We start from the raw sequence: 27,135 nt of genomic DNA, 5'->3' as shown, positions 1-27,135 counted from the left end.
TGTCTTACATTTAGGTCTTTAATCCATTTTGAGTTTATTTTGTGTATGGTGTTAGAGAATGTTCTAATTTCTTTTTTTTCTTTTAACACGTAGCTGTTCAGTTTTCTCAGTGCCATTTATTGAAGAGACTGTCTTTTCTCCATTGTATATTCTTGCTTCCTTCACCATAGATTAAAAATATGGAACACTTCATGAATTTTCTTGTCAAGGATAACTGCTTTTTAAAGTGTTCTGACCTGTGCAGAATGTTCCTCTTCTCTTTTCCTATCTCTTACTCATCTCCAGTGATTGAACTACTCAGCCTTCAAGACCCAAAATATGCTACTGCCTCCTTAGAGCCTTCCCCATCACTGTGGCCAGAAATAATGTCTTTCTATTCTAGCACTTTCTCTATTCCTTTTTTAAAAAATTCTTATCGTGTACTACTTTTTGGTACATGAGTGTAGTGGGAAAGTGCCTGACTGATGGGAGATGTAAATTCAAATCCTGCTCTGCTGTTAGTTTACTGTCATCTCAGATAGGCCACCATACTCGCTGGGTCTTGATTTCTTCATCTATAAAATGAAAGGGTTGGGCAGAGTAATAACTAGCTCTCAGTGGAACGTAAATTGGAAAGCATGTAGATGTTGGAAGGATTTGGACTTTTATCTTGGTATCTCACCGTACAGCCTGTACTTCTCTCCAGCCTCATTCTCCCCCTTTCTGTTTGGAGTTTGCCTTGGGTTAAAAGTGCAGGGATTTGGCTGAGAGCTTGTCTGGACGAAGCTTTCACTGAGGAGTCTCTTACTGTAACGTGCCACTGATTGACGTTTTCAGGGAATAAAACACTTTGATACCATTGAACTTTTTCAGCAGTCTGCAGCTATTATAAAAGTAGTTCTACCATGATTCCTTTTTTTTTTTTTTTTCTCGGTACGCGGGCCTCTCACTGCCGCGGCCTCTCCCACTGCGGAGCACAGGCTCCGGACGCGCAGGCCCAGCGGCCATGGCTCACAGGCCCAGCCGCTCTGCGGCATGTGCGATCTTCCTGGACCGGGGCACGAACCCGTGTCCCCTGCATCGGCAGGCGGACTCTCAATCACTGCGCCACCAGGGAAGCCCTACCATGATTCTTTTAAAAGGATAGATGTCAACATCTGTACTTGTCAAGGAAGAAAGCAGTTTTTGCAGAAAATTAGGTGATACTCAAGTCTTGGAAATTAACATTGAACAATTTTAGCTTTTTTTTTTTTTTTTTTTCTGCTATGCATCTCCTGACTTCAGGGATATTCTGACTGATCATCGCTGTAGTTTACCCAGTGAGAAATCCAAGGATGCTGGCTCTGAGCTAGAGCAGCACTCTCATTTAGTGGTGACTGTGATTTCTTGTCATTGAGTAGGGATTTCCTTGAGACATCTGTCAGGGTGGTCTTCACTTAGCATCCCAGTTCTACTACTTAGTAGTTCTGCATTACTGGGCAAGGTAATAGTTAGCTTCTCCAAGCCTTTCTTTCCTCACCTGTAACATGAAAATACAGTGATACTAGTATTATCCCATGAGACTGTTCTGAGAACTGGATGAGATGACGAATATAAAATCTTGAGCACAGTGCCTATGATTTTCTTATGATACCTTGAAGTTTACCTTTTATTTTTTTTTTTATCTTTACCTCTTTTTTCTCCCAAAGAATATGGCATTAAATGTGGAACTTGATTAGCTATCTTAAAACGTACTGATTTAAATTCAGTGTTTTGACTCTTAGTACACAATACTAAGATCTTATGACATGCTATCCAGACATTGCCAATACTAAGGTAAAAACTTTAAAGAATGAAATTCTAGCCTCTCCAAAGGTTCATCAGAGTAATAGATGCTATCCAGAAACAGTCCCCTTGGTGCAGTACTTCAGCTTTTGTTCCCTGTCATTCATCCATCCATCCACCCATCCATGTGTGGTTTCTTGAGAACTTGCTCTGTGCATGGCATCTTGCTTGATGCTACCACAGGTTTGGGCACTGTCTAAGCCAGTCCTGTTGGGTGCATTACTAGTGACTTTAGTAGGCTCCAGAGTGGGTAGTGGTTTTTTGCCAACTTTTGGCTTCTGGCTATTCTGTTAGAATGCTTACTCATCCAGACTGGTCTTCCAGATAGATTTAATGTATCTTTCATATCTGACACCCTTTGATCTGTGGTGCCTCAAATACATATTATCCTCACTAAAAGATAGATAAACACATTAGATAGGTGAAATTCCTTGATCATGTATGTACTTGCTATGTCATCTTGGGAACTAGAGAGGAAAGGTAGTCACATATCCCTGACTAGTTTTACAGAGAGTACAAATGACTTTTTGAAATGTGAGTTCTATATACTTTATAAACTTGGGTTATATATTAATCTTTTTGACCAATCTTTATGAAGTATTCACCTATAATTTCTTTTTTTTTTTTTGCGGTACGCGGGCCTCTCACTGTTATGGCCTCTCCCGTTGCGGAGCACAGGCTCCAGACGCGCTGGCTCAGTGGCCATGGCTTACGGGCCCAGCCGCTCCGTGGCATGTGGGATCCTCCCGGACCGGGGCACGAACCCGCGTCTCCTGCATCGGCAGGCCGACTCTCAACCACTGTGCCACCAGGGAAGCCCACACCTATAATTTCTTAAGTTTTACTTTTCAGGTTTAGGTCCTTAATGAATCAACCTAAAATCTATTTTTATATCTTGTGTGAGGTGGGATTCCAATCTCATATCTTTCTATATAATCAGTTGTCCTACATCAATTTTCAAATAATCCATTCTTTCCCATCAATCTGCAGAATTATTTCTGTCATATATTAACTTTTCATATTTTCATGGAACTGTTTTGGACTCTTATTATTTTCCACTGGTCAGTTTTATTTTTTTTTGGTGGTTGTTGTTTTGTTTTTGGTTCCTAAGCCAAAATCACAGTTTTATTTACTATAGCATTTAAATGATGTTTTACATCTCCCCAGCTATTCTTCTAATAGAACATCTTGAGTTTTCCTTAGCATTTGCTTCTCCATTTCATTTTAGAGTCAACTTAATTAGTTCTCTGTGGGGGAAAAATTGAGATTTTTATTGGAATTGCATTGACCCTAGGGATCACTTTGGGAGAAAGTTGGCATTTTTATGATATAGATGTGGCATATAAATTTGTTCCTCTATGAATGTAGTATATACTTATTTTGGTTTTCTTTAAGTCCTCTCAAGAAAAGTAAAAAATGATTTTCATAAAGGTTTTTTTACATCTTTATCATATTTATTACTAAGTATTCCTTTGTTGCTATATATAGATCATAACTTTTTTTTGAATTTTTTTTTATACAGCAGGTTCTTATTAGTTATCCATTTTATACATACTAGTGTATATACATCAATCCCAATCTCCCAATTCATCACACCACTTTTTTACAATTATTTCCTAATTATTTGTTGCTCTTACAGAAAAATGAAGTTTATTTTGCATTTTGATCTTAAATCTAGCCACCTTGTTAGACTCTCTCATTAGTTATAATAATTCGTCTAGCCATTCTTCTTGGTTATCTTTGTAAACCATCATGCGTCTGTGAATGACAATTTTGTTTTGTTCTTTTTAGTCCATAATTATACCTTTTATTTTTTTCAGTGTCATGTTATGCTACCTGGGGCCCCCAGCATAAGGATGAATAAAAGCAGTAATAGTGGACATCTTGTCTTGATTGATCTAAAGGAAATGCTTTTAATATTTGATCATTAAGTCTGATGTTTGTGATAAGGCTTTGGTGGATACCCTCTTCCTGGTTAAAGAAGATCTCTAAGGGTCATTTTGCTTTATCAGTCATTCATCACTTACTGGTGTATAGTGTCAGGGAAAGAGACTTGTTTTCCAGCTAAATAAACATTATTTAAATATTAGAACTCTGAAGTCTAAGTTTTTATGTGATATTTTTCTCTATATATACAAAGAATTGATTTTTGTGTATCAATTGGCTCTGAAATCAAATAAATTGAAAACTTTGTTTTCCTGTATTGAATGCTGGAGAGATGAAGTATTCAAGGAACATGTATGTGATCATGTGGTTCTAAACACCAGCAGTTTCTGTGTAGTTCACTGTAAAAGGAAAATGTCATTCCTTTTGAAAATAATGGGAAGTACCAGATTTGCTTATTAATTTTTCGCTAACTTATATGCAATTTAAATCCAAAAGAGAGTAACATTTTTATTTGTGTAAATGCCATTCACATACTTATTTTACTAATCAAACTCTTCCAATAAGTTTCACATTTGACTTTTACATTAAGCCTAACAAACTTACTTTCATTTCCCTTTATCCATTTCCTTTAATTCATTTTTTCTGTTTCAATTAGAGTGTGTTGTGACTTTTTCTTCATGTGGCTTAGTTTTAAGAAACATGATTTACAAAAACTGTTACAGCATTTATAATTTTGAAGGAGTTTCATATTTTGTTTTCTTATTTACTTTAAATTTCACAAAATTCATGTAAGGCCAAGATTTCTGTTATTCATTCTTACAGATGAGGAAATGAGATGTACCTACCTAGTTAATGGCAAAGCCAGAAACTGATATCATCTTCTAACTACACATACTATTATATATTGCTTTATCACTGTAGATCTTATTTACTAAAATATTTAGTTATTAAATTAAGATTTTTTTAAGATACCCTGTCAAATTTATTGATTTTCACTGGATGAAAAAATGGAATCGAACAATAATTACTTTTATTTTTCAAGGCATTGGGAGGAGTAAGGTTGTCTACAAGATAAAGGGTGTATGTTTTTCTTACAGCTTTCCTTAATTACTGATTTAAAAAAAATTTCTGCTCCTGCATTCCCATTGGCCACCCTCACGTGCTCATTGAATTTGGTAGTTCCGCTTCAGGCAGCTCCATAAACAATGCCTTCTCAGTTCAGGGGGTCTTAGCATGGCACGTGTAACCCTTCTGTGGGTTATCTCCTTTGTGTTATATTCTTTCACTTTCCATTATGTGCTTTTCTATAGTACTTTGTTTTTGTATAATATGCCGGAAATCCAAGTAACAAAATGTCGTTTGGAACTTATGTGAATTTTTCTGAAATTATATGTGTTTTTGCAAAGAGTTACTTGATTGTTCGTGATTATCCATGAAATAATTAAATCTTAAAGTAATTCACTTAAATAACTTTCAACTACCTGATATTTCAAACAAGTGGAAAGGTACAGAAAACAGTATAACATTCATTTACCCCTCAGATATCATAGAGACTGATATTTTGTAATAATTTAGGGTTTTTTTAAGTGAATAAAATAGTATACATAGAGCTAAGGTCATATGTAATTAACTGCCATCCCTTTTCCTCCCTCTTTACCTCCTGCCGTCATTGGCAACCATTATCCTGATGTTATTTATTATCCTTATGTATGGCTTTTATTCTTTGATATAGATGTATCTTAATACTATGTAAATATTTTCGTATATACTTAAAGTTTACATAAATATGTGCCACTGAACCTATCTTATTGTATTCTACCTTGTAAATAATTGTTTTAATAATTGTACAAAGTAGATCTTTTCATTTTCCTAGTGATAGACAGTTTCTATGTTTTGTCTATGACGAATACAAACAGTATTAGAGTGAACAGCTTTATAAATGTCTTTTTGAGCGCTTGTGTATTTTCCTAGATTTCTAAAAGAGGAATTGCTGTGTCATATGTACCAGTATATGGACTCTTTAACATCAGTAAACATTTCCAAATTGCTGTCCACATTCTTGCCAACATGCTATGTAAACAGACTTTTAAACTTTTTGATGGTATGATGAAAGTAAAAAGTTATTTCTTAAAATTATTCCTTCAAAAGTTTTCACTATGGATATTTCTTTATTTTTTCATATGAATGTAAGGAATAGGTCCCTTGAAAATACTGCTGATTTCATTTTCCTTTCCCTGATTAACATGTTTTTGGCCTTTCATGTTTCTTTTTTTTATAAATATCATATTCATGTCCTTTGCCCATTTTTCCATTGTTTTGGTATTATTAATAAGTAGGAGTACTACTTCTTTGTTATATGCCTTTTCATTTTGTGTTTGATGACTGCTTTTAACAGTGGTTTTAAAAATTTAATCAAATGTTTTAGTCTTTTCCTGTATGATTTATATTTTTGTGTTGCTTTTCCTATCTTGTTCAGTAAATCATTCTCTACCTTCATGTCATTAAGTCGTTCTCCCATGTTTTCTTCTAAAAGTTTAAGATTTGCTTTTCACATTTCTTTCTTTCATCCATCTAGATTCGATTTAGGGACTCTGTGAGATTCAAGCCTAACTCAATTATCATATGGATACCCAATTGTCCCACCATTGTTTATTGAACCATGGTATCTTTTTTGCTTATGTATAAAATAAGCAAAATACCAAGTGCCATGTATACGTTTGTGTCCGGGCTTTCTGTTACTGCTATGTTTACCTGTGCCTAAAGCAATATTGCACTTTTAATTACTATAGCTTTATTACAAAGTCTCCTCTCACAATTGTGGTTCTTCAAAATTGTATTGACTTTCCTTTGTTTTTTGTTTGTTTGTTTTTAATCTATCAAAGAAATTTCAAAATTAACTTCTAGAATTGTATTGCTTGGTATATTAATTTGTGAGAATATATTCATTTCCTTTTTAAAATAACCTTTATTGAAATATACAGAATTATGCACAAATCATAAGTGTACAGCTTAGTGAATTTTCACAAAGTGTACCCATTTGAGTATCCCAAAACCAGGTTGAGAAGTAGAACAATAGAATGGAAATGAACACATTCGAAAAGCTCCACTTGTAGAGTATGAGAAGGCCTCCCAGTAGCTACTTCCCCCCCTGAAAGTTAATCACTGTCCTAATATCTTTTACCAAAGAATAATAATTTTGGTTATTTTTGCTTGTTTTTGAGCCTTATATTAATAGAGACATACAATATATACTCTTTGTGTCTGGCTTCTTTGATTCAACATTGGTTTTATACAGTTCATCCGTATTTTTTGCATATTATTTATTTCCATTGTCATAGAGAATTTCATTGTATAAATACATAACTTTTCTGTTCTATTGATAAACATTTGAGTTACTTCCAGTTTAGTACTATTATGAAAAGTATTACTGTGAACATTCTTTTACATTTTTTTTAATATACATCGTATACATTTCTGTTAGACATGTACCTAAGAGCAGAATTGTTCAGATATGTTTACTTTCAGCTTTAATAGATTCTGCCAAACAGTTTCCCAAAATAGTGTACAATTTACTTCCCCAGTAGCAGTATATAAAAATTCCAGTTGTTTTGCATCTTTGCCAAAGCTTAATACTGGCAGTTTTTGGTTTTAACTTTAGCCATTTAGTGAAGTGATGTGGTCTCTCTGATTTGGTTTACATTTTCTTAATGATTTCAATGATGTCATCTTACTGGCCATTTGTGTTTTTTCTCTTGTCATTCATTCATTCATTCATTTAGGCTGCATTGGGTCTTTAGTTGTGGCACTGCGAGGTCTTTGTTGTGGCCTGTGGGATCTTGCACTGCAGCACATGGGCTTCTGTCTAGTTGTGGCTTGCAGGTTTTCTCTCTGTAGTTGTGGCACATGGGCTCCAGAGCATGTGGGCTCTGTAGTTTGTGGCATGCAGGGCTCTCTAGTTGAGGCGCTCAACAAGCTCAGCAGTTGTGGCACATGAGCTTAGTTGCCCCATGGCATGTGGGACCTTAGTTCTCCAACCAGGGATCGAACCCACGTCCCCTGCATTGCAGGATGGATTCTTTACCACTGGACCACCAGGGAAGTCCCTCTCTTGTCATTTAAAAATTTTTTTTTCAGCCATATTTCTTGACGTTGTCTTTCTTTTGATTTGTGGGAGTTCATTTTGTATACTGTATTCGGGTCTTTGGGAAATACTTAGTACATATATCTTCTATTCCATAATTTTTCATTCTCTTAATTACATCTTTTAATGAATAAAAGTTCTTAATTTTAATGTACTCTAATTTTCAGCGTTTTTCTTTACAATTAATTGTGATTCATGATCAGCTTATGAAATCTTCATCTACCCCAAGGTCATATGTTATTGTCTAATAACCTTATAGTTTTTCCCTGTCTTTCAAATCTGTAATCCACCTGGAATTGATTTTTATGATGTAACTTAAGAAATCAAGATTTAAAATTTTTCTATATGGATATCTTTTTGACTCAGCACTAGTTATTAAAAGGAACATCCTTTGTCCACTGTGCTACAGTGTCACTTTTATTGTAAGTCAGGAAACTGTATACATGTCAGTCTGTTCTGGACTGTATTCTGTTCCACTGGTCTATTTGTGTCTGTGCCGGAATCACACCAGTTTAATTATTGTAGCATTACAATATTGAGCCTTCTAGTCTATGAACATGGTGCTTCCTTTAATTTACTTAGGCCTTCTTTAATTTCTTTCAATAATGTTTTGTAGTTTTCTCTTTAGAAGTCTTGGTCATTTTGTTAGGTTTGTTCCTAGGTATTTGATTTCTTTTGATACTATGGTAAATTATATCATTAAATTTTTAAAATTTGTAATTGTTGCTAAAATGTAGAAATAAAGTTGGCATTTGCATACTGAACTTACGCCCAGAGCTCTTGCTCAATTCATTTGTCAATTCTAATAATTTTCATAGATTACTTTAGATTTTTCTGGAAACACAGTTTTTCCTGTATGTCATTATTCCTTTATGTAGGAATAATGACAGTTTCGTAATTTCATCATTTTCTTTCCAATTCTTATACCTTTTATTTCCTTTTCTTGCAATTTTTTAAATGAATGGATATTGAATTTTATCAGATGCTTTCTTTGTGTCATTGGAGAGCATCATGATTTCTGTATTCTGTTAATGTGGTGAATTACGTTGATTGGCTTTTGAATATTAAACCAACCTTACATTCCTCAAAAATTCTAAATGGTTTGTATATCCTTGGATTGTCTTATTAATATTTTATTAAGGAGTCTTGCATATATTATATATTTATGGATGAAACTGACCTGTATTTTTTTTCTTATAATGCTCTTGTCAGGTTTTGATGTCAAGATTATGTTGGCTTTCGGAAGTGATTTGGGAAGAGTTCCCTCTTGTTCTCTTCTCTAGAAGAGTTTTTGTAAGATTGGTGCTATTTGTTTCTTATATGTTTACAAGAATTCAGTGGGGAAGTTATCTGGGTTTGGGGTTTTTCTTTTGGAAGGGCTTTTAATTACAGATTTAATTCTTCAATAGGTATAGGATTATTCAGATTTTCTATTTCTTATGTAATTTCTGACAATTTTAAAAAAGAAATCTGTTCATTTAATTTGAATTTTCAAAACATTTCATATGCCAAATGTTCATCTGTTTATAATAGGCTTATTATTTTTTAACATCTGTAGGAGAATTTTAATCATAAGTTTTATCATTCTACTTGTACCAAGTTTGTTTCCTTTGCTCTTACTGTGCTAGGCTCTTTCTGTTCCAAGAAACACAGATTCACTCAAGTTCCTTCAAGTAATGGAGATTCATGAGGCTCATTATAAAGCCATATGTAATCCTAAGAGAAAGGAATCACACAGGAAGAGCAAGATCTCTAGTATACCTTGGCTTTAGGGAGACTGGAAATGTATGGTTAATAAGGATATGGGATATCTTTAGAGATGGGAACAGGTTTACTTTTTAATACCTTTAATAGTAAGACTTTCTAATGCTTTACTCTAATGCCCCCATTATTTGCATGAAGTTTCTTAATTCCTCTTGCCTCTTCTGTATTTTTTCTTTCCCTGCCCTACCTTTTGGTTACTCATAACTTCTTACTCATGGTCCCCAGTGCCTCGTAGCCTCATTTTGTGTTTCTTTTCAACCTCTCCCCCAGTTTGACTGAACCTCTCCATGGTTCTCGATTTCAGCTCCCAAGAGATTAGTTGAGTAGTTTCAGAAGACCGGTATGTGAAGCCACCTCTTAGGCTGTTGGTCAGTTACCGGTTGGTTACTCTTGACCAGGCAGGTATTGCCAAGAGTGGTGGGTCCACATAGCCTAGCACATGGATGCCTTAGGCTAACTCCTCTGTTGGGGGCTGCAGCTGGACAGTTTCTCTTAGGATGAGTCTATACATGGCAAGTACTAGAATTAGCTAATACAGGTAAGTTCTAGAAATTAAATCATAGCAAGTGTTGCAGCTTTTCTCCCATTTTCACTTATTCTGGTGAAATACCAGTAAGTAATTAAATCCTGATAAAACCAATATCTAGAATTTGGTATTATCCATCCCTTTAGCAGTTATCCCTCTTTAACTGAAAATATTCATGTGCTACCAACCCAGATTAGGGCTTTCTGCAATTAGATGTGTAATACCTATAATTTTAGTATGGACAAATGGAAATTGATAGATTTTAAATGTAAGTAATATAAAAAACAGACATAGGCAGATTAATGATTATTTAAAGAGAAAGCCATAGTATTTATCTCGTTTGGGTTGCTTCTTGTTATTTCCTTTTTTAAGTCCAGAAAGAACCATGTGTGCTGCTAAGACTTCACTGTTCTGTAATAGCACAGGTCAAGTTGAAAACAAAGAGGTCCTCTTTCCTTTTGTGATACTTAATGGGTGACATATTTAAACACGACACCTTAATCTTTTGCCTAATGCATTCTCATTTATGGAATAAATTGTAGCTATTACATAGAAGCCCCTCTAGTACAATAAGTGAAATTGCTTTTTAATTTTCTAGGGGGACTCAGAGAGAGTAATGATAATTACTGGACCAAACATGGGTGGAAAGAGCTCCTACATAAAGCAAGTTGCATTGATTACTATCATGGCTCAGATTGGCTCCTATGTTCCGGCAGAGGAAGCAACAATTGGAATTGTGGATGGCATTTTCACAAGGTAAAAACATTAGTTCTGTTTGAATATATTTCTGACAATAAGTCAAGCCCACGTCGTCACATGAATTTTCTTCTTACGTACATAGTTAGGTGAACAGATTTGCTATATAGGATTTTGCTATTTAAAATTTCGGAACTTAAAGAAATCATTTCATCATGAAATTAATATCAGAAGAGACCTAGGAGATCATTTTTTCTGGTCATTTTCAACTTGTTGTTAGTAACCGAGTTCTTTCTTAAAGGAAATTATTTGTAGAAGTTGAAAATTAAACAGATAAAAGCAGATCTGCTCTGCCTTAATCAGAGGTAGAAGGCTTGAACCTAAATGTCCATCGACAGATGAATGGATAAAGAAGGTGTGGTACATATATACAATGGAATATTACTCAGCCATAAAACAGAATGAAGTAATGCCATTTGCAGCAACATGGATGGACCTAGAAATTATATTAAGTGAAGTAAGTCAGACAAAGACAAATATCATATATCACTTATATGTGGAATCTAAACAATGATACAAATGAACTTATTTACAAAACAGAAACAGACTCACAGACTTAGAAAACAAACTTATGGTTACTAAAGGGGAAAGGTGGAGGGAGGGATAAATTAGGAGGTTAGAATTAACATATACACATTACTATATATAAAATAGATAAACAACAAGGACCTACTGTACAGCACAGGGAACTCTACTCAATACTCTGTAATAACCTATATGGGAAAAGAATCTGAAAAAGAATAGATATATGTATATGTATAACTAAATCACTTTGCTATACACCTACAACTAACACAACATTGTAAATCAACTATACTGCAATATAAAATAAAATTTTTCTTAATTTAAAAAAAAAGAGGTAGAAGGCTTGGAGACTTGGCTTCTAGGCTCTATAAAGCAGTCTGCAACCTAGTCTACCCTCCTTATTTTATAGGTCGGGAACTGACAACAGACTGGAAAAGGCACTGGCCCAAGATAATTTAATTCATATTCTTTTTTGCTCTAAGGACATAACATGCAACTGGCTAAGATTTACCCTCAACCTATAAACCTAAATTGCATGCCATATTAGGAATATAGGTGAAATATCGTGGTCTCACCAATTAGGATTCATAGTTTAATCTATTTACTCAGATTTATCAGTTCTTAAAATATTATTTATACTTCTTATACTTACATTTTTAGAAAAAGGTAAATATAGTCTATAGTGTATAGTCAAAGTATATGTGTAGAGTGTCTGATTTATTTTCCTGCTTATTTAATATTTGACCCTTGAACACATCAGAATATATCACATGCTAAGGTTCATGCAGTTGAGTAGACATTAAAACACTTTAAGGCTTGGGTTTTAATCAGAGAATGAACAAAGCAAAACAACCTAAATTCTGTTGGGTTGGCTAAAAGGTTTGTTCCTTTTTTACCGTAAGATGGCTCTAGTAGTTCTTAGCTGTCTTTAACTTCATTTGAAACAATTTTGTTAGATTGTATTGTGACAGCTGTCACATCAGCGTGCATTTAAAAAAAACATCAAAATTGGTGAATTTTTATGTGGCCATTTTAATATTGAAGATGGAAGAAGAAAGCAACATTTTCAGTGTTTTATGCTTTATTATTTCAAGGAAGGTAAAAAGGCAACTGAAACGCAAAAAAAGATTTTGCATGTATGGAGAGGGTGCTGTGACTGATCAAATGTGTCAAAAGTGGTTTGTGAAGTTTTGTTGTGGAGATTTCTTGCTGGACGATGCTCCACGGTCAGGTAGACCAGTAGAAGTTGATAGCGATCAAATCGAGACATTCAATGAGAACAATCAATGTTATACCACGTTGAGATACCCAGGAGATACCAGGAGATACCGACATACTCAAAATATCCAAATCAAGCATTGAAAATCATTTGCACCAGCTTGGTTATGTTAATCGCTTTGATGTTTGGGTTCCTCGTAAGTTAAGTGAAAAAAACCTTCTTGACTGTATTTCCACGTCCGATTCTCTACTGAAACGTAATGAAAATGTTCTGTTTTTAAAACAAGTTGTGACGGGCAATGAAAAGTGGATATTGTACAATCATGTGGAATGCAAGAGATCGTGGGGCAGGCGAAATGAACCGCTACCAACCACACCAAAGGCTGGTCTTCATCCAAAGAAGGTGATGTATTGTGTGTATCGTGGGATTGGAAGGGAGTCCTCTGTTACGAGCTCCTTCCGGAAAACCAAACGATTAATTCCAACAAGTACGGCTCCCATTTAGACCAACTGAAAGCAGCACTCTATGAAAAGTGTCCATAATTAGTCAACAGAAAATGCATTGTCTTCCATCAGGATAACACAAGACCACATGTTTCTTTGATGACCAGGCAAAAACTGTCACAGCTTGGCCAGGAAGTTCTAATTCATCCACCGTATTCATGAGACATTGCACCTTCAGATTTACATTTATTTCGGTCTTTACAAAATTCTCTTAAAGGAAAAAATTTCAATTCCCTGGAAGACTGTAAACAGTTCTTTGCTCAAAAAGATAAAAATTTTTGGGAAGATGGAATTATGAAGTTGCCTGAAAAATGGCAGAAGGTAGTGGAACAAAACAGTAAATATGTTGTTCAATAAAGTTCTTGGTGAGGGCTTCCCTGGTGGCGCAGTGGTTGGGAGTCCGCCTGCCAGTGCAGGGGACACGGGTTCAGGCCCTGGTCCAGGAGGATCCCACATGCTGCAGAGCGGCTGGGCCCGTGCACCACAGCTGCTGGGCCTGCGCTCTAGAGCCCGTGCTCCGCAACAAAAGAAGCCACCGCAGTGAGAGGGCCGCGCACTGCAATGAAGAGTAGCTTGCACCCACGTACAGCAATGGAGACCCAGTGCAGCCAAAAATAAGTAAAAAAAAAAAAAAAAAAAAAAAGTTCTTGGTGAAAATGAAAAATGTGTCTTTTCTTTTTTTTTTTTTTTCTTTTTTTTTTTTTTTTGTGCTGTACGCGGGCCTCTCACTGCCGTGGCCTCTCCTATTGCGGAGCACAGGCTCCGGACGTGCAGGCCCAGCGGCCATGGCCCACGGGCCCAGCCGCTCCGCGGCATGTGGGATCCTCCCGGACCGGGGCACAAACCTGCGTGCCCTGCATCGGCAGGCGAACTCTCAACCCCTGCGCCACCAGGGAAGCCCTGATTATTATTTTTTTTTTTTTTTTGCGGTACGCGGGCCTCTTACTGTTGTAGCCTCCCCCGTTGCGGAGCACAGGCTCTGGACACGCAGGATGTGCAGGCTCAGCAGCCATGGTTCATGGGCCCAGCTGCTCTGCGACATGTGGGATCTTCCCGGGCCCGGGTATGAACTCGTGTCCCCTGCATTGGCAGGCAGACACTCAACCACTGCGCCACCAGGGAAGCCCTGTCTTTTCTTTTGACTTAAAAACCGAAGACACTTTTTGGCCAACCCAATATTTGATGCCGTATCACCAAACAGATGTTATTTTGATCTCCATATATTTGTAAATGAACTCAATATAATAAATTTTAAAAATATTTCTTTAGTTTTTAACATTATAATTAATTTTCTATTTCCTAAGAAAAACTACTAGGTATTTTATTTTGGTTACATTATTAGGAGGAGTGACAAGAGAAATTTCATCAATAGAAAAAAGATAAAAGGAAGAGAAAAATAAAAAGAAAGAGAAAAAATATCTTGGGCAATGTAAGGTAATTTGTCTGGAAGAGAATCTTGTTAGCAGAATATCAGGAATGTTTTTAGATACAAGTAATAGAAAAGAAAATAAGGCTTAACTTTTCTCATTTAACAAGGAAGCTTGAAGTAGGTGACCACTTCTGATGTTTCAGTGGCTCTGCAGTTTTGTTGTCTTCTCCTCATAGTTGCAAGATAGTTGCTGTGACTCCAGACATCACATTGATATTCATATGAGGAAAAAGGGAAAAGGAATGCAAAAGCTTCTCCTTTTTTTCAGGAAATCAGTACCTTTTCAGAAGCCTCCCAGAAAACTTTCACTTACATTTCGCTAACCAGCGCTGTGTCTCATGGCCATAATTACAAGCAAAACAAAGTATGAATTTGATTTTATCCAGCTTTTGTAACGGAGTTAGGCAAGGGACAGGTGTTTAGGAATGGATTTAGAGGTAACCAGAAAATAGTTTCTGCCACAAGGAATGAATTCAATGATAATAACAATAACTAACCTTTGTGATTATAACATATTTATAATATTAGTATAATAAAATTCTTACTAATGTATAGAACCTGTTCTATATATGTAAAATATTTATATAAAGTATATTCGATGAGAGCAAATATAAACCTTCTGGAAAAGGACGAAGTGCATTAATTCAACAAATTTGGATCTTTATCCATTCATTTTCATTTGTTCATTCATCCAACATATACTAACTTGGCATCTAACATATGACAAGCACTCAGAATACAAAGCAATCATAGTTTCTGTTCCCATGAAGTTTACCTGATGGAGAAGATCAGCATAAGCCAAAAACTTGTATAAAGAAATGTAAAATTGCAGCTGTGACAAGTCTACAAAGGCTAGGTATATGAGGCTGTGGCAGCCTGTGGTGCTGGGACCTGATCTGGTCAGGAGCGTCAGGAGGAGGCTTCCTTTAGCAAGTGATGTGTAATCTGAAGGAGGCGTTAACTAACCAAAGGAAAGAAGAGCATTTCAGACCAAGAAAGCAGCATGTGCAAATGTTCTTTCACATTAAAAAAAACTATAGTGAGACAGCAGCTGAAGGGTGGCCCTCTAGGGGAGCAAGATTCTCCATGAAGCTGAAGACAATAGGTAAGGGCAAGTTACACAAAGTGTAGGCCGTGTTAGGAGTCTGTGTAAGAGCCATGGGAAACCATTGAAGGGTTTTAAGCAGGGCTTGGTATGATCACATCTACATTGGCTGAAATGCAGAGAATGTTTGGAGGAAGGACACAGTTGATCAGTGCAGTCTTATCAGTAGGCCCTTGCGGTGGCCTTGGTGAGAGGTATCAGTAGTTTGGACTGGGTTGTAGTGTTAGTTTAAATGGAAAGGAGTCGTATTTGAAAGGTAATAAATAACAGGAAATAAATCAACAGGATTTGGTGATAGATGGGATGTGAGGCTGAGATAAATGGAGTTTTCAGCGACGACAGTGGTTTGTGCATCTGGGTGGAGAATGCCGGCATTTACTGGAAGAGAGTGATTTTTTTTCCTTGGATCCTGACTTTATTTTTGGTTTTTTGATTTACAATGTTGTGTTAGTTTCAGGCATACAGCAAAGTGATTCAGTTATACATATATTCATTCTTTTTCAGATTCTTTACCCATGTAGGTTATTACAGAATATTCAATAGGACCTATACAGTAGGTCCTTGTTGGTTATCTATTTTATATACAGTAGTGTGTATATGTTAATCACAAGCTCCTAATTTATCCCTCCCCCACTCATTTCCCCTTTGGTAACCATAAATTTGTTTTGGAAATCTGTGAGTCTGTTTCTGTTTTGTAAATAAGTTATTTGTATCATTTTTAAAAATTAGATTCCACATATGAGTGATATCATATACTTGTCTTTGACTTATTTTACTTAGTATGCTAATCTCTAGGTCCATCTGTGTTGCTGCAAATGGCATTATTTTGTTCTTTTTTATGGCTGAGTATTGACTTGGTTTTTGTATGCAGTAGGTAGCAATACTCTGAGACCATAGGGAAGCTGTCATGTAGTCAGTTGGATATAAAGTTTGAGTTCAGAGAGAGAGATGAAAGGTAACAATATAGATTTGTTGTGAGACATCTTTGTATAAGTGGGAAGTGAGATCCTGGGTGTGGATGAGATCATGTTGGCAGAGAGTAAATATAGTGAAGAAGATAATGTTCCAAGGCTGAGCCTTAGAACTGCCAACATGTCATTGCTGAGTAAGAAGATAAGCTTGAAAAACCAACAAAGAAGGAGTACCCAGAGAGGTAGGGGAAAACCAGGACATCCCAGTGTCATGGGGGCACGGGGAAAAGTGCCTCAAGGAGGAAGGAAGTGGTCCACAGCACTGAAAGACTGAAAGAGATGAAGCCTGAAAAGTCCACCTTGGTTTTAGCAAAATGGATATGACTAGTGACCTTTGCAAGAGCTGTTATGGTGGAGTGGTGGGGCCTCACTCCAGTTAAAGAGGGTTAGAGAGTAAGTGAGAGGTTAGGATATAGAGTTTGTAGGTGACCCTGGAGCAGATTGGCTGGGAAGACAGGGTGAGAGATCCAATAAGGGACTTGTTTTATTTTTGAGTGGTAGACTTGAACATGTTTAAGAGGGGTATCCAGTGGAATATGTTATGTCCATGAATTTATGATTCTAAAAAAATGCATCAGTCACCTTAGAGGATATTAGAATGAATTCATGATACTTAAAACAAAAAATCATTAGTCACTTTGGAGAATAAAAATTGAAAAATAAAGGGGAAGAATCATGCAGCTACCATGCCTTTCCAAAAATATTATGAGAAGAATTTTCTCTTTATGGAAGTGTTCCAGCTAACAGAGAAGGAATAGTAGTATTAGACTATCACCCCCTCTCTTTTTTTGCAATCCCTAATGTAGTTATAGATCTAGGCAATAATTAGAAATGGCTGCTAATGTCATGAAAAGAGAGACGACCAGACATTTGGCCAAAGTTTGTAACACAAGCTATGAAGTCTGGGCAAACAAATCAAACCTTAATCTATTTGAATATCTAGATCTATCTGAAACACAGGGAGATATTGACCTTTTATACTTCAGGATTTTTTTGTGGGGGAAGGGCTGCACTGGGTCTTAGCTGCGGCACACGGGATCTTTGTTGCGGCATGCAGGATCTTTTTAGTTGCGGCATGCGGACTTCTTAGTTGTGGCATGCATGCGGGATCTAGTTCCCTGACCAGGGATCGAACCTGGGCCCCCTGCATTGGGAGCGCAGTCTTACCCACTGGACCACCAGGGAAGTCCCTATACTGCAAGATTGGTCACAACCTTAAAACATTAATTAGCAAAGAATCATTTCAGTCAGTTAAAGGATATAAAGATATAAACACTGAAATATGGGACACTCTCTTATGCTTTACCATTTAAGTAGCTGTTGTTTCATGGACCTTAAGGTCATGTTTATAAAAGCAGTCTGCCATAGGCCCTGAGTGTCCCTGCATGTCCCTACTGAGTACACCAAGAAAGCCCCTGATTGCTCCCTACCTGGGCATTTGTCAGGGTTGGGCTTGCAGCAAGCAGTCTTGAGGGAAGAGGTAATAACATCTCCCCACAAAGAGGAAGCTTGCTTCTTTTTGTTGTACACGTAGTGAATCCTCAAGTTCAGTTTTCTGCCTTGTAATACAACCCACTGCATGCACAGCATCCACGGTGAGCCCTTTGCCTTGCCCTTACGGAACTTGACAGCTGATGCAAACCAATATGGGTAAAAGTCCGTTGTTTCTGATTCAGGATTTTCATGTCTTTTGCTAGCATCTGTGAAACCATATTGGCTTAACTTGATATAAATAGGGTAAAATCCCAGACTTTGCCCAGTTCTGGATGGGTCAGTAGGATTCTCTTATCCCTTGCTAATAATAAGTGCTCCTAAAATGTGAGTAGATAGGTTATGTGTGGGAAAGGATGAAAGCTTTAGAGCCAGAAAGCTCAGGTCTCAATACAAGTTCACCAATTCCCTGACTGTGTGCTAGTTACTTCATTCATCTAGAGCCTTGAAAGAAGTATGGTATCATGGAATTTAAAAAAAAAAAAAAAAAAAGTGTTATAGTTGGGTACAAAGCCCACTTTTGCTACTTAACAACTATCTGACCTTTGGCGAATTACTTGACTTCTCAATGTCTCAGTTTTTTCATCTATAAAATGGAGATAATACTGCTTAATCACAGATTATTGTGGGAATTAAGTACCTGAAGTGCCTGGTATGTAATAGGTACTCAATAAATTTGAGTTTTGTTCTTTCTTCTAGAGTCTGTGTCATTAGTATTTTGGATTTAAAAGTCTGTCTTCACATATATGTTAGTATAGTACTCCTTTTCTAAACTTAGCCTCAGGTCTCACATCTATAAAACAAAAAGTTTGATAATACCAGGTTTTGAGAATAATTTTTAAAGGGTGTGAAATCACTACGAATTGCTGGTCTTAGCTGTCATCCTTGAAAGAAGTTAACCAAATATTCCGCACTCTAAACCTTGCCAACACCAAATTCATTGTTTCAGTATAGTAGCATTCATTCTGAGTTAACTCCTGCAAACACATTAGTTTATTCATCTACTTGGGGATACATTTTACAGTTACCTAGTCCTGATGGGCCAATCCAGAAGTAGTATCACATGAAAGAATATTCTTATTACAATACATGAAAAAGAGCTGGTTATGAAGCTTGGCATTCAGTGTGATTCCACTTTTGTATGACAAATTGTATATGTAAATATATGCAGAGAAAACCATCTAGATAGAAGGCTGCATTCCAAAATATTGTAAAAGATATAGGATTATGGTGACTTTTCTTTAGTTTGGCTTATGAATATTTTCAAAATTCTGAAATAAACAGGTAACAAAAGTACTCCCCTGCCCAAAAAATGTTAAGGGTTATATCAGTCAAAATGAGATGTTTCATAGGCGTCTAATGAAATGCATATATGGTCATTGTCTGGGAATACTTTTTTCCTGGACAGACTTCTCTTCCCTACTCAATAGCATGAAATTTGGGGTTCTAAGCTTTAAACCTTCCCAAGAGCATATCAGACTTTATTTTTCCGAAGTTGTAACCCAGCCTGTAAGTAGCCCTAGTTCTTCCTCCTTTAGGAATTGATGGCTTTCTGTCAGATCAGTATGCAAGACTGGTGTCTTTAATTTTCATAACAGAAACATTGCCCTTTGCACATTTAATATCTTTGATTTTTTTAACCCTTAATGTACATTGGATTTTTTTTTAATGGAGCTTTTAAAGTATATTGAAACCTGGACCCTGCCCTCAGAGGTTCTAAGTTGGCCTGGGGCAGGGTTTGGGAATTTGAATTTTACATGTGTCCAGGTGGTTTTGAAATGTGGGCAAGGCTGAGAAGCATTTCCCCAAGCCCTTGCTGGAGAGCTCAGTTATTTAATTCTAAAAGTAAGAGAAGCTTATTATGAAAACTGTTTACAGTGTAGTAGGGTATTAAGTGAAATGTTTACTTCTCTACAGGTCAGCATCTATTTATGGTTTTTCATGTAACTTTCCACAAGTTTAGAGGTATACATAAGTCTTCTCTCTTAAGTGGTCTTATACTAAGCATTATTATTATGTAGCTTGCTTTTATTTCCTAACCTGGGGGAAACTGAATTTCCCTGTCAGTTCTTACAGATTAGTCTCACACTTTTATTGGCTGTGGTGTGTCTGCTATGCAGAGGTTCCCTGAACTCTTTAACCTCTGAGACCTCCATCTGGGATGCACTGCTCTAGTAGAAGAACCCTGTTCCTTGTCCATTCCCCCGTCCTTGCCTTCTCTTCCTATTACCATTGGAAAGGAGTCTATATGGACCACATTCAGTTATATCCCTAGGATTTTAAATTTTTACTAGGATATGGTTTAATATTATAACCTCATATTTTTCATTTATTATGAAATTATTCAGACATATTACAGTCCCCTTGTAGCTTCCAACCTACTAAAGAAATAAAGCATTGCAAATCCAACTGAACCCATAACCCTCCCTGGTCCTGTTCCCCTCCACCCCATCCAGAGTAACCCTTTTTGACTCTGGTTTTTATCTCATGAGTTTCTCTATATTTTTACTACATAGGTATGTTTTGAAATAATATATGGAATTATTTGGTATGCTTTTAAACTTTATGTTTTGTATGCTTTTAAGCGTCATTCTTCTGCAAGTGGCTTTTTCCCCCTCAATGCTATATTTATGAACTTCATCCATATGGATGCATATAATTCTAGTTCACTCATTTTTCTCTAATTATGATAGTCCATTGTATGCATGTACCATAGTTTATCCATTTTTCTTGATTAATATCTAATATGATTCAAATTTGTTGCAAATATCAACAGTGCTGATACCTGTCTTACACACATCTAGTACACGTGTGAGTTTTCTGATTCTGGGCTTTACCTAGGAGTGGGACTGTAGAGTGTAAGGAATGTGCATCTTTCTTGTTCTTCAAGGAACATGGACCAGTTTAGAATCCTACCAGCAGTGTGTAAAAGTTTGTCCCTACGATTTAAATTAATTAGAACAAGAAATACCCATTTGATATGTTTCTATATAGTCTCAAAAATTGGTCATAAGGGCATTTTCATTTCTATTAATATGTTTTACATGAAGTACCATCTGATAAATGACATTTTATTAATGCTAAGGAATTTTTTTCTCTCCATGTGCGTGCTGTGCCTGTTTATAAAGAGATTTGAAGCACTTTATTGGCCTTCCCTGACAAACTGCCAGGCCTCATGTTTTCAGCCAATGGCTGCTCCCCCTTTAATTCCTTTTTGTCTTGACTGCCAAGAGGTTAAGAGCTAAATTTAAGGCGCAAGTGTAGAAACAAATTTGGTTTAGTTTTCCCCATCTCTTCTTATATGGGAGTATTTCTCCATGAGTATTTCTCTAGCATGATTCTTAGACCAGCTGCATCAGAATCAGAGATGCTTGTTAAAAATGCTGCTTTCTAAGGCCTGTCACAGACCTATTATATTGGAATCTTCAGCGTGAGACCCTAAAATTAGCATTTTAAAAGCTCATGCTAAACTTGCTGTCTCAAATTTGAGCATCTACTATATGGCTTGTAATCTTACTTTCATATTCATTGTAACTCTTCTGTTATAAATATTTTGTTATTCTAAATCACTTCAGATCCTTTTTTGCGCTCAATGGAAAAAATATTAAAATCTAGCAGATGTGTGCATAAAATTTGGCTCCAAACTTTGTCTTTTTTTTTTTTGTTCATGCCGTGTGGCATGCGCGATCTTAGTTCCCCAGCCAGGGATCGAATCCGTGCCCCGTGCAGTGGAAGCATGGAGTCCTAACCACTGGACTGCCAGGGAATTCCCAAACTTTATCTTTAAATTGGTTATTTTTGCATTATTAATTGGACATTTACAACACTAGGTTTAAATTCATGTTTTCCATAAATATTCATTGAGTGCCTACTATGTGGTGTGTGCTGTGCCGTAAGAAGAATAAATAAATGCGTGAAAAGCTATAAACAGGAGGCTTTGGGAGTCTTTTCCTGGATGTTGTAACCTCATGAACCTTTCTCTGAATAAGAAGGATTTTTTAAAAGTAGAATTTTGGCAAACATATACATTTGGCCCTAATTGGTGATATATGTACTCATTGGTGAAATATTATATTTCTAGACACATATTTCCAAGGATTATTAACATCTTTGAGTGCATCACTCAATTAAGATCTGTTTCTTATTATCCTGATAAGTGCAAACTTAAACCTCATTCAACTTTTTGGACTCAGTATTTAAGTTTTAGAAAAGCGATGAATTATTAAGTCTGGTTGAAAAAAAACAAAACAACTGGCTTCTCTCAGCATAATTTATTTCTATTTATGTCAATTAAATGTTGGTAGAAAGGAGTATTTACATTAAGTGGCCTCTGGTTAATAATTTTCATGCCACCCTCCCCACGTAAACTCTTTCTTATGGTCCCCAGCTTCAGGAATGCTTTGTACTCAGAATCGCACCATTGTGTTTACTTTGAGAGAGAATTGGAAGGTAATAGGTCTTCAAATGCTTAAATTAAATTATCTTAAATGTTTGCTTTTGGCTGTGTGGATGATAACTGGTTTGTTTGCTGAATTTAGTTTAATTCAGCACATATTGATTGAGTACCTACTGTGGAGTATTTTTACTCTGTTAAAATATATGTATACTTCTTGGACAGAAGGAAAATATCTTGACTGAGTACATGTCTTCTAGTTGGTAGTAAATACCAGCACTAAAAACCACATTATATTTTACGAAATGAGTGGGCTGTTGAGAATTTTATTGGCAACAGAAATGTTGCCTTGTGAGTGCCTCTCTGGTTTATTTAGCTCCTGTAGCTGTGTCTGCCAAACAGGAGATATCTCACTTCATCTTTTTGATGGGAAGTGGTCGTATGAATTTAATGCTTCAAAGTCACCTGAGGGTTCGGTTTCGTTTAGTTTTAAGTGCAGATTCCAGGCATGTCCCTGGAATGTAGATTCCCTGGAGGTACAGTTGTTATCGGTATGATGAAGGAGACTCCTGGACTTTGTAATTAAGAACTCGTGCTTAGGTCTTCCCATTTTTGATTGGGCTGTTTGCTGTTTTTATATTTTGGAAATTAATCCCTTTTCAGTTGCATCATTTGCAAATATTTTCTCCCATTCTGTAGGTTGTCTTTTCATTTTGTTTACAGTTTCCTTTGGTGTGCAAAATCTTTTAAGTTTAATTAGGTCTCATTTGTTTATTTTTGTTTTTATTACTCTAGGAGACAGATACAAAAAAATTACTCTAGGAGACAGATACAAAAAAATATTGCTATAATATACATCAAAGAGCTTTTTGCCTATATTTTCCTCTAGGAGTTTTATAGTATCTGGTCCTACATTTAGGTCTTTAATCCAGTTTGAGTTTGTTTTTGTTTATGGTGTTAGAGAATGTTCTAATTTCATTCTTTTAAATGTAACTGTCCAGTTTTTGGAGCACCACTTATTGAAGAGACTGTCTTTTCTCCATTGTATATTCTTACCTCCTTTGTTGTAGATTAATTGACCATAGGTACATGGGTTTACTTCTGGGCTTTCTATCCTGTTCCACTGATTTGTGTGTCTGTTTTCGTGCCAGTACCATACTGTTTTGATTACTATAGCTTTGCAGTATAGTCTGAGGTCAGGGAGCCTGATTCTTTCAGCTGCATTTTTCTTTCTCAAGATTGTTTTGGCTGTTCAGGGTCTTTTGTGTTTCCATACAAATTTTTAAATTTTTGTTCTAGTTTTGTGGAAAATGCCCTTGGTAATTTGATAGGGATTGCATTGAATCTGTAGACATTTCTCCAAGGAAGACATCCAGATGGCCAACAAGCACATGCAAAAATGCTCAACATTGCTAATTATTAGAGAAATGGATATCAAAACTACAGTGAGGTATCATCTCACTCCAGTCAGAAGGGCCATCATCAAAAAGTCTACAAATAATAAATGCTAGAAAGGGTGTGGAGAAAAAGAAACCCTCCTACACTGTTGGTGGGAATGTAAATTGGTACAGCTACTATGGAGAACAGTTTGGATGTTCTTTAAAAAACTAAAAATAGGGTTGCCATATGATCCAGCAGTCCCACTCCTGGGCATATATCTGGAGAAAACTATAATTCAAAAAGATACATGCACCCCAGTGTTCATTGCAGCACTGTTTACAGTATCCAAGACATGGAAGCAACCTAAATGTCCTTTGACAGATGACTGAATAAAGAGGATGTGGTGTGTGTGTGTGTGTGTGTGTGTGTGTATGTATGTGTATACATACACAATGGAATATTACTCAGCCATAGAAAAGAATGATATAATGCCATTTGCAGCAACATGGATGGACCTAGAGATTATCATGATAAGTGAAGTAAGTCAGACAGAGAAAGACAAATATCATATGATATCCTTTATATGTGGAATCTTAAAAAAAAAAAAAGGTTCAATTGAACTTACTTACAAAGCAGAAATAGCCCCACAGACATAGAAAGCAAACTTATGGCTATCAAAGGGGAAGGGGGGGGGGTGATAAATTAGGAGGTTGGGATTAATATATACACAGTACTGTTTATAAAATAGATAACCAACAGGTACCTACCGTATAGTACAGGGAATTGCATGCAATATTTTGTAATAACCTATAAGTGAAAAGAATCTGAAAAAGAATATATACACACACACACATATATTTACATATATATAACTGAATCACTGTGCTGTACACCTGAAACTAATATGACATTGAAAATCAACTATACTTCAACTGAAAAAAATATTTTTAAAAAAAGAACCTCTGCAAGTGACTCAGAAACATATCCAGGTTTAGGAGCTATTATTTAGTTTCAACACTTGACATTTTACAGAAGGAAAAGCAGAAACAGAGATTGTGATTTGCTCAAGCTCATAGTGTGAGTTCAGTTATAAGAATGCCTCCTCTGGTTGTGTCGCGTTTCCCTGTATTGAACTTATTAATTAATCTAGTTAGTCTTTTCCCTCATGACTGATTTATCCTTGCTTTGATGGCCTTAATTATTTGTGTTGTTTCACAGAAAATAGTTAAGAAATTCTTAACTATTTTCCTTTGAATTTCTTGGGACTATCCCACTGAATAGACAAGTAGATGTGTTGGGGAGTAATTTGCCCAGTCAGCACACTGTGGGTTTCCTTTGATAGGAAAACACCTATGTCCTTATGTGGCCTGCATGTGCTTTGTAGGTGGTTCTAGTGAACATGGTGTCATGTGAGCCAATACAAGTTTGGCATTTTCCTGGATTGCTGCCTTGATTTTCAGCTATGTTTCCATTGACACTGAAAGACTGTTGTAGTGTTTTTTTGCTTGGTTATATTTGCAGTTCACTGTAATAGCTGTTATAAATTGACTTTAAATACCATAGTGTGATCTGATTGCAGCTGTTAGTAGAAACAATTACCCTAGATAAAGAAACCTTTTTCATTATCTATTATAATAATTTCATTGCTGCTAATGAGGTGTTTTTGATATTGGTAGAAGAAAGCTGGTTATTTATCTTGCTAATTGCAGTCATTTTGCCTTGTCTTAACACAATGGTACAGTCGAGTATAAAGTGTTTTAAATGTATCAGTAGAGTATAAAGTGTTTTAAATGTACTGTGATTTTTAAAATAACATTTGTTTTTCTAATGATACTGTAAAGCTTATTCATTGTGCAAAATTTAAAACTATAGAAAAGCTCAAAAAGGAAAAAAATTTAAATCACCTGTAATTCCACTACCTGGAAATCGTCCTTTAGGTGTATGGCCTTCCAGCCTTTTAAAAAATGCACATGTGTAGTGGTAAATTATTTGTGATTTCATTCCATTGCTGGGTTAATGTTTATGTGTAAATGTGATACAGATCTACTACTTCACATTTTTTTATACCTTTTAAATACCATGCTGTATCCACACATCTTTCAATATTTGGTATTCTTTTGAAGCCTTTTTTCTCTTCTTAGACTTTAACTTTTTTTTTCTTCCTTACACCATCCTTCTTAAGTTAGAGTACTTTGCTATTCAGGAGATTATTTCCTTTTGTAAAAATTACATAATATGCAAAAAAAAACCAAGCTAAAACACCCATACTGTACAGAATTCTGCAAAGTTTTTAGCGAAATGAAGTGAGTAGAACATCTTCAATTCCAAAAAGAAGGCAAAATTAGCTAATATAAAAGCCCTCCTATACAAAACACTTAGAGGACAAATAGAGTATGATTTCACTTATCTGAGGAACTAGAAGAGGCAGATTCATAGAGGCAGAGGCTGAGGGGAGAGAAGAACAGGGAGTTATTTTTTGATGGGTTATTTTGAGATGATGAAAAAGTTCTGCTAATGGAAAGTAGTGATGACTGCACAACGTTGTGGATGTGCTTCATACCACTGAATTATACACCTAAACAGTGTTAAAATGGTCAATTTTACGTGTGCCACAACTACTGAGCCTGCGTGCCACAACTACTGAAGCCTGCGTGCCTCGAGCCCGTGCTCCACAACAAGAGAAGCCACCACGAGGAGAAGCCCGCACACTGCAACGAAGAGTAGCCCCAGCTCGCCACAACTAGAGAAAGCACAGCAGCGAAGACCCAACACAGCCAAAAACAAATAAATAAATAATTTTTTAAAATGGTAAATTTTAGTTATATATATGTAAAATATATGTATTTATATATTATTTTAAAAGCACTTAAAGTATGTCCAAAAAAATCCTGATGCAGTACAATAATCATTTCCTCTAGTTAACAGTTTTCATAGTTAAGCTGCAGTGACTTATCATTCAATATAAAGAATCCTTTTTTCCACCTGTTAATTTCAGAATTTCTCCCTCGTGCTAGCATTTTCCTTTAATAAGGCCCAAAGATTGTGGTTTGAAGGGACAGAGCCCCACCTTATTTGCTATAATTTAGAAACATCTAGAATGTTATCTCAAAATATCAAGACCTCATAAAAACAAACTTGTTCAAATTTTCATGAAAGTGTTCTTGATTTTAGAAACTGATTCAAAAAAGTAGTAATTTCTTTTCTCCATTAATGCTTTATTAAGCTTTGTTGACCTATATAAG

The 27,135-nt window shown here is 36.0% G+C and overlaps 1 protein-coding gene across 6 annotated transcripts in view; it reads left to right on the top strand.

The window, feature by feature from the left end:
• The window catches only part of MSH3 (mutS homolog 3), a 193,083-nt gene that overhangs the window by 147,592 nt on the left and 18,356 nt on the right, over positions 1–27,135 (top strand). For all 6 annotated transcript variants that reach the window (XM_032628629.1, XM_032628625.1, XM_032628626.1 and 3 more), the window contains one exon: positions 10,720–10,877. In XM_032628629.1, the coding sequence (XP_032484520.1) occupies positions 10,720–10,877 (158 nt within the window). The remainder of the gene's footprint in view (positions 1–10,719; positions 10,878–27,135) is intronic.

This window comes from Phocoena sinus, chromosome 3 (genome assembly GCF_008692025.1).
Source record: "Phocoena sinus isolate mPhoSin1 chromosome 3, mPhoSin1.pri, whole genome shotgun sequence".
NCBI lineage: Eukaryota > Metazoa > Chordata > Mammalia > Artiodactyla > Phocoenidae > Phocoena > Phocoena sinus.
This window is presented reverse-complemented; position numbering and strand designations above follow the sequence as displayed.